Raw genomic sequence first — 10,671 nt, forward strand, 5'->3', positions numbered from 1 at the left:
CGTTGCCTGCGCTATCTGGATCTTGGGTGGAACTCCGGTGAAGCCCAGAGCTAACCTCCATCGAGTGCCAGATCACAACTTCGATGGAGTGCAAAACCCTAGAATTCTGGACTCGGGTTCTAGTTGTTCTTCCAGTAGCAGGTGGGATGCAATATACTAGTGGACCAACATTACTCTTTAGCAAATGCGAGGTTTGGCCAACATTCCCCCTTTTGTTCCTTTTGTATTTTGTAAGACACATGAGTTGTGTACACATAAGGTGCCTGATTTTCTCAGTGGGAAGAACCTAGGAAGCTTGTGCTCATTCTCTCAGTTTAGGGCGCGCTGTCTGGTGTGTCATCGGGAGGCTTCAATGAAAGGGGGTAACAGAGGTGGCGATGAGTGCAAGGTCGACCGTAGCAACAAGTGGCGGTGATGAGATTACACGTGGTGGTAGATGGTTAATGAGTGACAAGTGTCGGCGATGAGATGACACATGGTGGTAGATGGATATGTGGATGGTGGAAGATATGACAACACCAGGGGTTACGCTAGTAGGAAAAGCCTTACAGGTGTAGATAATTAGTGCCGCCAGCCCCAAACGAGGCGCAGTTGGTATTTTGGCAAAATGAAATAGAACAAAGGGCACTTGAAACCGGAGGTTTAACATAATAATCACCGGTTGAGTGCATAGAAACTAATCAAGATTTAACTGAGCTCCCTATAAGAGCTACAATACAATGGCAATACAACATGCACTTGATCAGTTCAGTCCAAGCAAGCAAACAAAGTCTTCAGACTAGGTAATTCATTGTTCCTAATGGGAAAAGGATGATGTTTGTCGATGAGCACTAGAATTCACAAATGTAAGGACGGGAATCATGTCAACAGATAAATATGGCTGTCATGCATTAACCCTGCAAAGGAGACAGATTGAAACCTAGCTCCAGTAAGTATCGCACCATGCAATTGTATAGTTGCTATATTTGTAATGATTGTTGTCACTGGCAAATAAAAATACAATATATGCTGACAACAGGAACAAATACCACAGTACATGCAAAACGGAATCTCACTGGAACTAAATAACTTGTGCAAAATTGGATGGCCAATAAAAATCAGCAGATACCACTTCAGCTATATATAGCCTACAAATTTGAATACAGACGCAGAACAGAAGGGTCAACAGAAGAATGCAAAAGCAAAATAAGGTAAGGACGGAAGCCCACACAAAAAATATTTATTTTTTCTTATCACCAACTCTAGTATATATCCAGCTTATATTTCTGTAAAAATGAAGTTGTGGGCACACAAAATCGGATAAATATAGCATGTTAAATTAGCCAATAACTGGGATACAAGCACAACTAAACTCTAATTGTGATGTCACTACCACATTTCAACCACACTAAACATGAAAAGCAATGAAAACTTAGGTTTTGAGAAAACTTACAAGATTTAACATTTCTATTTCTATTTCATATATATAAGAGCATGCTAATCATGGATGCTGAATAAATACTCACCAGAGCTCTCATAAACATAGAATTCCACCGAAGAATAGGCCCTGCAGATGTTATATATTTTTGCGCTTCCACGATTATTAGATGTGGCCTTCTGTGACAGATGCAATATCATTTTTTAAGCACTGGCGCACATTTGAGTATTAATTCCAGCAAATCAAACTCGTGTTCCTGTCCTTCGAAGCCAGTGATTTCCACTTCTTCGAGAGCAGTCGAGGAGATAGTTTGAGATCTCCAGTTTGTGGGTTCACATGGACAGTGTGGCGGGCATTCTCCTTTCAGCTAAAACCAAAAATAAAATTTAAACTACTACTTAATTACACACTGTATAATAAAGAAATGATATGAAACAGGCAGGGGAATACGAATAATTACCAGCGATCTCTCTAGGACGATCTTAAGCCTCTGTACTCCTCTAGAAATACGATTAATCCCGAGGAGATGAAACACCAGTGCTCCAAAAACATGTCCGGCTTTTAGGAGACGTAGCCCCAAAAGAGCGAAATCAACAACCATGTGCTTCTCTACCTCCTGCGCTAAGTTGTCTTGATTGGAAATAAACCAGCTCTGAAAAAAACATTGACATGATATATATCATTTTTACAATTCAGTGTAGTCAACTATCCATCTATCTATTATTGAACTAGTAAAAGACAATAATACAACAGCAAAAAGAGAGATTTGCTAGAAATTATCACAAAAATGCAAAACATCAGGCCGTCACTAGGTAAAACTTTTCATGTAAACATCTATACTTGTGTTTTTGAGTCTGCACGGTTACTAGTTCCGATAAATAAATTGAGTAAATTGAGCATGAGTGGAGTGTGGATACATACATGTGATGCATGAATGTGGAGCGACAGAAGCTGTCCCTGTCTCTCTCCTCTGTGTATCCACAACCTCTGGAGTCTCCAAGGACCAAACTGAACAATGCTTCCGGCCTCGAAATACCACCACTCCCACGAAACCTTCTCCAGCACTGGCGCCGAGACGGAGATGCTGCTGACCACCTTGTAAGCGCCTACAGACACCGTCAGTCGCTTCAGCAGAGGGGCGACGATGTCGACTGCATCTGTGTGTAGTATGCGGGTTTCAAGGAAAAGTTCCTGCAGCGATGGCAAGTGGAGTGAGATCAACCCATTCTGGACAAGTCCGTAGCCATCGTTGACAAACTTCAGGCTGAGCACGCGGAGGTGCGGGCATCGGGGGAGCAAGCTGTGGAGGCCGCCCAGGCCGTAGGAGATGGAGAGCGTCCGGAGCGCGGTGAACTCGCCGTCGGGGCAGTAGAAGAGAAGCCTTTCCATCATGAGAGATTTGGTCTGCTGGAAGCACGGCAGCCGCACGAGGTTCGGTCCGCCTTCAGATTCGACGCTCCACGGGAAGATGAGGACGATCTCCTCCGGCTGCAGCCGCACGGCAGCGCGGAGCAGCCTGCTGGCCGTGGCGCCGACGGGCCAGGGATGCCTGCTGGCGTTGGGGACGCGGACTTCCAGGAGGGAGACCGCGGCCGGGGGGCCACGGACACGGCCGACCGCCGCTGCAATCGACGGCGCGAGGTTGTGGAAGACGATCTGGCGGAGATGCGTCCAGAGATCGCGCCACCGACGGGAGAGGACGCTGGTGCGCGCGGCCGTGGCAGCGCATCCCATGAGGGCGAGAATGAGGAGGAGGAGCTCCTGCGGGAGGGAGCTGATGCGATCCGGTTCGCCGCCGCCGCCGCTTGGGCAACAGAGCTGCGGCTGCGCGAAACGCAGGCGACGCCCGGGACTCAGCTCCATCGGAGCAGCACCACCAATCTGCGCGGATGAACGGAGGGGACGACGCCCGGATCTTGACGCCAAGCAAAACCAAAGCCCACGGTTTTCCCCCCTTTTGGAACTCAAACCCCGGTGTTTGGGTCCCCACCCAGCTTTTCAGCCGACCATCTTTATCATATACACTTTTTCTTTTCAGCCAAGCATTTCCAAATAATCTCGAATTGCAATGTAACATTTCAGGAGCAAAACATTGTCATCGGAGGCCTTAGGTAAAATGAAGGCTAACCCTCTTCATTCAAACCAACAGAGAAACCACTCGACTCCCGCGCAAACGTTTGCACATTGGCGCGAACATAGCGCATTGGCGCAAACGTTCCCGAGCAACCTACCAAATATGTTCGCTTTTGGTGGAAACCTGGGAGAACCATACCGTTTTCTTCTTCTTAATTTGTACCTGCTCCGCCGATGAAACTGACAAAACTACCTCCACTTCATGTAATTGGCAACAATGGCATGACAGAAGTGTGATCACGCGACATGTATCTCCTCCCTGTGTAGGAAGCCACTTCCCTCCATAGATCGGGGTTGAATGCGGCAGTCCATGGGCCACAAGCGGCGCTGGCTCGAAGTGCACCAGTAGATGGCTCTTTCCACCATAAGGGTTGGCAGAAGTACCATATCATTCGGGTGTGAGGAACTGGATCAGGGTTGAATGCAACAGTCCAGGGCTTGGCATGGAGGCAGCCCGATCCGTCCTCCCCAAGCAGCTCGTCCTCCCCCACCCCCCTCCCACACACACACATTATTGTCCCCGTCGCATTGCCCAGAGCACACCACCCGCGAGGCTAGATGGTGGTAGACGGCCACCCGGCGACCGCATTGACAAGCACACCCATTCCCTCATGTGACCGGCTTCTCTATTTTATTCTCTATGCAAGATCCACTTGGATTAATACCACCTAATTTGGATAAGTTACATGCATCACTTAATTAGTTTGAAAATCCACATTTTCTCACCAGGTGTTGCCTTGCTAGAACATCTAGTTGTAAATCCCTCTACATGCAAGACTGAATTTTTGATAAGGAAATTTGCAATTTATTCGATAAAAACACCTTATCACCTTTTGGCACTTTGTACATTAGTTCATTCTTCACCTCATTGCCAAAGGGTTTAGGATTTATCCTAACCATATTTGTCATTGTCAAAGACGACAAGTGCCAAAGGGGTTAGGCTTTACCCTAACCATATTTGTCTTCGTCGATGACGACAAGTGACAAAGGGTTTTGGATTTACCCTAACCATATTTGTCATCATCGACGATGACCAATGCCAAAAGGTTTAGGCTGTACACTAACAATATTTGTCATCTTCAAGGACGAATAATGCTAAAGGGTTTTGGATTTACCCTAACCATATGCCAAATGCATAATTAATCATTCATCATTCATCAGCAAGCAAGATCATCATGCCAAACACATCATTCATCAACACGAAGATCATCATGCCAAATGTATTAGTCATCAGTGATGGCAAATGTATTATTCATCAATTAGTCCGTTCATCCATCCATCATCAGTACACATGATTTAATAGTTCAACACTAAAAGTTCAATAGGTTTAACACTCACAGCTCAACAGACATGACTTAACAATTTAATTAACACTCAAAGTTCCACTGAGATGACTTAATAGTTCAACTAAAAACAAACCAATTGTTTCTACTAGCTGTCAAATGCTACACCATCCTTGATGTCTTCTTCTTGATCCTCTTCTCTATAGGTCGTCCAGCACAAACACCTCTTGATGAACTAGGTCCATCTTCCCTTGGAGCAGAATATGGTGTTATGCTACTCGTTGGACTAATAGCACTTTGAGTAGAAGATGATCTTAGGGGCCCTGGAGGAGGAGCTGAGCAGTAGCATTGAGTTGATCAACAACGACTTCCTTTGGAGTGATACTTGAAGGATACTTGGGCTAGCATTGAGTTGATCAACAACGACTTCCTTTAGAGTGATACTTGAAGGATACTTGGGCTTGAATGTCACTGCCCTAGAATAATGTTTGTAATTAGTTGCATCAGAGGCATTCATGCATCATATTAATCTTCTGAAATTTGAATTGAGGGAATTCTCTAAGCCTCAAAATTAAATAAAGGGCAAGAACCCTAAAAATTTCATTCAATTAACCCAAAACACCCTTCATTAATGTTTCATAATTTTGGCAAGGGTTTGGATCCAAACCAAAAATAGTGAACATTTTTAAGGAATATATTGGGCACTGAATTTAAATCATCATTGTATTTCAATTTGGATTTGTATTCATAATATAGAGGATATATTTTCAAATAACTTTGAAATATTTTATGTCCATTTGGAAAATTCCATTTAGCAACATAAAAAATATATTCAAAGGGCTTTTGTCATTGTTTTGAAATTCAAATAGTGGCAAAAGAAAAAAATAGAAACACAATATAGAAAAGGACAGAACTTACCTGTAGCTTTCCTCGGCCCAGTAGCCAGGCGGCCCAGCCCACCAGTGCCGACACCGTCTCCCACCTTGAGCCAGAAGGACGCGAGGTGTGTGGTCACCATGCATGCACATGCAAGCCACCTACTGCCTGCTTACCGCCGCTTGGACATCGCTATGGACGCTACACCCCTGGCCCTCTCTTTGTCTCTCCCGTGTCTTTCCTCTCCTCTAGCCCGCTCTCCCGCAGCCGCCATGAGCACCCGAGAGCGCCGCTCAGCGTGGGACAAGGACACCGACGGGTAAGTCCGTATGGCTGTCTGATACGTCTCCAACGTATCTATAATTTTTGATTGTTCCATGCTATTATATTACCTGTTTTGGATGTTTATGGGCTTTACTTTACAATTTTATATCATTTTTGGGACTAACCTACTAACCGGAGGCCCAACCCGTATTGCTGTTTTTTGCCTATTTCAGTGTTTCGAAGAAAAGGAATATCAAACGGAGTCCAAACGAAATGAAACCTTTGGGAGCATGATTTTTGGAACAAACGTGATCCAGAGGACTTGGATTGCAAGTCAAGAAGCAATCGAGGTGGCCACGAGGGTGGAGGGCGCGCCCCCCCTACTAGGCACGCCCCCCTGTCTTGTGGGCCCCTCGGGCGTCCACCGACCTACTTCTTCCTCCTATATATACCCACGTACCCCGAGAACATCAGAGGCGACCACGAAAAACTATTTCCACTACCGTAACCTTTTGTATCCGCGAGATCCCATCTTGGAGCCTTCGCCGGCGCTCCGCCGAAGGGGGAATCGACCACGGAGGGCTTCTACATCAACACCATAGCCTCTCCGGTGAGTTGTGAGTAGTTTACCACAGACCTTCGGGTCCATAGTTATTAGCTAGATGGCTTCTTCTCTCTCTTTGAATCTCAATAGAAAGTTCTCCTCAATCTTCTTGGAGATCTATTTGATGTAACTCTTTTTGTGGTGTGTTTGTCGAGATCCGATGAATTGTGGGTTTATGATCAAGTTTATCTATGAGAAATATTTGAATCTCCTCTGAATTCTTTTATGTGAGATTAAATTATCTTTGCAAGTCTCTTCAAATTATCAGTTTGGTTTGACCTACTAGATTGATCTTTCTTGCAATGGGAGAAGTGCTTAGCTTTGGATTCAATTTTGCGGTGTCCTTTCCCAGTGACAGCAGGGGCAACAAGGCACGTATTGTATTGTTGCCATCGAGGATAAAAAGATGGGGTTTATATCATATTGCATGAGTTTATCCCTCTAGATCATGTCATCTTTCTTAATGCGTTACTCTGTTCTTATGAACTTAATACTCTAGATGCATGCTGGATAGCGGTCGATGTGTGGAGTAATAGTAGTATATGCAGGCAGGAGTCGGTCTACTTGTCATGAACGTGATGCCTATATACATGATCATGCCTAGATAATCTCATAATGATTCGCTTTTCTATCAATTGCTCGACAGTAATTTGTTCACCCATCGTAATACTTTTGCTATCTTGAGAGAAGCCACCAGTGAAACCTATGGCCCCCGGGTCTATCTTTTATCATATAAGCTTTCAATTTACTTTTATTTGCATCTTTACTTTTCCAATCTATACCATAAAATACCAAAAATATATTTATCTTATCATATTATCTCTACCAGATCTCACTTTCACAAGTGGCCGTGAAGGGATTGACAACCCCTTTACTGCGTTGGTTGCGAGTTCTTGTTTGTTTGTGTAGGTGCCTGGGACTTTTGAGGAGCCTCCTACTGGATTGATACCTTGGTTCTCAAAACCTGAGGGAAATACTTACGCTACTATTGCTGCATCACCCTTTCCTCTTGAAGGAAAACCAACGCAAGCTCAAGACATAGCAAGAAGGATTTCTGGCGCCGTTGCCGGGGAGGTCTTCGCTCAAGTCAAGACATACCAAGTACCCATCATAAACTCATCTCCCTCACATTTACATTATTTGCCATTTGCCTCTCGTTTTCCTCTCCCCCACTTCACCCTTGCCGTTTTATTCACCCTCTCTTTCCCAATCTCCTCTCTCTTTCGCTTGCCCTCTTTTTCCTCCTTGCTTTTGTTTGCCATTATGTCTGAAATTGGGGAGATTATCGTCGATATGGACAATAATGATAACATGGCAAATTCTGATGCTCCTGTTGAAGAACCCCCTATCTTGCATACTAAAAAGTTCCAAATCGGTAGTGGTAATATTATTGGAAAAGGGGTTACTCAAGATTTCTTTACTTGTGCCGATGCTTTACCTTCTATGAGTGGTTCTATTCTTCATAGAACTACTAGTCTTGCGGATGCTATCACCATGCTTGTAGTTGAGCTTGAAAGACAATTTATGGATATGCATCCTTGCATACAAAGAATTTTCCTGGAATTTTTTAATATTGAGCATTCTTTTGTTAAGCGCGCCGCTACTATCTTTTTGGCACATGAGTTTAGATTTATAATAAAAGAGGCCAAAGAAATCTTTGCGCACTATAGGGTGGACGCCGGTCGTCCTCCCATAGAGGCGATCCTCTTTGATCAAGAGGAAGTTAGGCGTTTTCAATCTTTGGACTATGTTGCTTTTAACGAAAACCTTAGAAAAAAGGTTCCTACCAATGTCCTAGTTGATAGAATTTCCGAACTTAATAATGATTTTACTCTTCGAAACAATGAGCTAGGATACTGTCTTGAGTATAGGCTCACGAAGTTCTGCCAAAAGAATGCTTATAATGATGAATTAATTGTGCAATATGAAGGGCCAAAGGAGGAACCCATACCTCCTGAGATCGATCTTGGGAACTTTTGTCCCATTAAATTTAGCCCTTTTGATTACTTTTGCTTGCCTCAAAGAAAACTTGCTGCTGAACGTAGAGAATATGAGATGAGTTTTCGTGATCCATCTTATTATTATGGCACTACTTAGATCTATCCTCGCTTTTATGCCTAGCTAGGGGCGTTAAAGGATAGCGCTAGTTGGGAGGCAACCCAATTTTCTTTGTGTTCTTTGCTTTTGTTTCTGTTTAGTAATAAATTTTTCATCTACCTTCTGTTTAGATGTGTTTTAATGTTTTAATTAGTGTTTGTGCCAAGTAGAACCTATAGGATAACATATGGTGATAGTTAATTTGATTCTGCTGAAAAACAAAAAATTTCGCGCATGAAAATAATTTTACTAATTCACAGAAACGTGCTTTTGTGTTGATTCCTTTTGTTGTAGATCAATAGACAAATTTCCTAGGACTTCCTTTTTTGGTAGAATTTTTGGAGTTCCAGAAGTTTGCGTTAGTTACAGATTACTACATACTGTTCTGTTTTTGACAGATTCTGTTTTTCGTGTGTTGTTTGCTTATTTTGATGCATCTATGGCTAGTAAAATAATTTATAAACCATAGAGAAGTTCAAAAAAAATTGTTCACATATTCAAAAAATGTTCTTGTCTCCGGTTTTATTCAGGAATTGAAGACATGTTGGTACTTTGTCAAAATATACATCAAGAAAAGTTCATCCCAGAAACTAATTCATATTCGCTACAATAGCTACTTTCGGTTTGCTACAGCACTAGTTCTGGTTCGCTATAGTAGACCATTCCAATTCTACATCGATGTTTAGTTCTTTAAGCTATGCACTGCCTTATTGACAATAATATTTGCTTAGCTGGATTGGCTTGGAGCGTGTTATAGTACACAGTTGGACTCCTGTTCGAATCCTGGGTTGCGCATGTTTCCTTTTTCTGCTCTCTTTTTCGTCCCGCACTAGAACTCGATGGGCCGACCCAGTCAGACTTACTCTCCGTGCGTCACGCTGACAATTTGACGCAAAGGGCGTCAAATAGGGGCTCCCAGGTCTGGGAGATGCCCGCGAAGAGATTTCTATTCCGTGTTTCAACCCAAAAAAAACTGAGTTTCGTCAAGAGATTTCTGTTTCATTTGTTGGCAGAGATGGGCAGGTTGTTTCTGATTAGTGTTTTGTCCATTTTATTAGTTTGGTTTTATTTACAGCCTATCATTACAAGATTATATGTTATTACTCTAGAAAATATTATAGATTATTGTTAAATTCTTCTCTAAGCCATAGTGTCGTCTTTTAAAACGTCTCAAAAATCGTGGCTACAAATCTACACATGAAAATAATAAAGAATGTGATGCACCTCTAAAGGTGAAATTTGTGACGACATGCACATCATCCTAAAAAGTGTCTCTACATAATAGGTACTTCCTAATGTAGAGGCGAATATAAAAGCGTCTTAGAAAAAGCGTACCTACTGACATGTTTTGTTGTAGTGTCAGTGTGTTGATATTATGATGTGTTGTAATTCTCCCTTGGTGATATGCAAACCACTATTGCGTATCACTTCACCTTTCTCGGCCCAGAAGAGAGCATTATTTGATAAATTTTCTTAGGATGGATCACCGGAGTGACAAATACTAGTGTGTCCTAAGTTTGTTAATTACTCCCTTCATCGTACTATGCGAGACGTTTTTGCAAGCTGTGTTAGGTTGCAAAACCATCTTATATTATGGGATAGAGGGAGTATTTCATACAGATTTATCGGGGATCCAAAATTTTAATGATGGTTAGATGTTATGTTATTTATTCGCCTGTATTTGTGGATGCTTGCATTGCGGGTATAATCAAAAGTATGTATTTTGTAAGAACAATACATAAGTTCGGCTTCACCACACAACACTTATCAAAGCAATCAAAGTTAGTATTACTGGAACTAGGTGAAAACATCTTGTCGTCCTCGAGAATGATTTGACCCATATAAGTAATATCACCAGCTTGTCATTAGTGCAAATTAGAATTGGGCCACCTGCTGCACTGTTACACTTTTATTGCAATCTAGATTCTCCCATTTATTCTCTTGATCAAACAAACATACGAATAGTCTTGAAACTTTTGCAGTTATTTCTTTCTATC

General features: G+C 42.6%; 1 protein-coding gene across 1 annotated transcript; it reads right to left on the reverse strand.

Moving 5' to 3' along the window:
* Positions 1 to 1,112: 1,112 nt before the first annotated feature.
* LOC123158576 (putative F-box/LRR-repeat protein At4g15060) lies at positions 1,113 to 3,322 on the reverse strand. The gene is made up of 3 exons (XM_044576496.1): positions 2,339 to 3,322; positions 1,878 to 2,069; positions 1,113 to 1,127 (listed from the first exon to the last, which is right to left on the reverse strand). Exons 1-3 carry the CDS (start codon positions 3,278 to 3,280, stop codon positions 1,113 to 1,115), a joined length of 1,149 nt encoding a protein of 382 aa, XP_044432431.1. The 5' UTR covers positions 3,281 to 3,322.
* Between the last annotated feature and the right edge of the window lie 7,349 nt (positions 3,323 to 10,671).

The sequence above is a fragment of the Triticum aestivum genome, chromosome 7B (assembly GCF_018294505.1).
Source record: "Triticum aestivum cultivar Chinese Spring chromosome 7B, IWGSC CS RefSeq v2.1, whole genome shotgun sequence".
NCBI lineage: Eukaryota > Viridiplantae > Streptophyta > Magnoliopsida > Poales > Poaceae > Triticum > Triticum aestivum.

Excerpts from the sequence above, each read along its gene's own strand:
- LOC123158576 (XM_044576496.1), bottom strand. The coding sequence starts at position 3,280 with ATGGAGCTGAGTCCCGGGCGTCGCCTGCGTTTCGCGCAGCCGCAGCTC. Across the intron at positions 2,070-2,338 it reads TCCACATTCATGCATCACAT|AGCTGGTTTATTTCCAATCA; the intron begins GTATGTATCCAC and ends TGTTTTTTTCAG.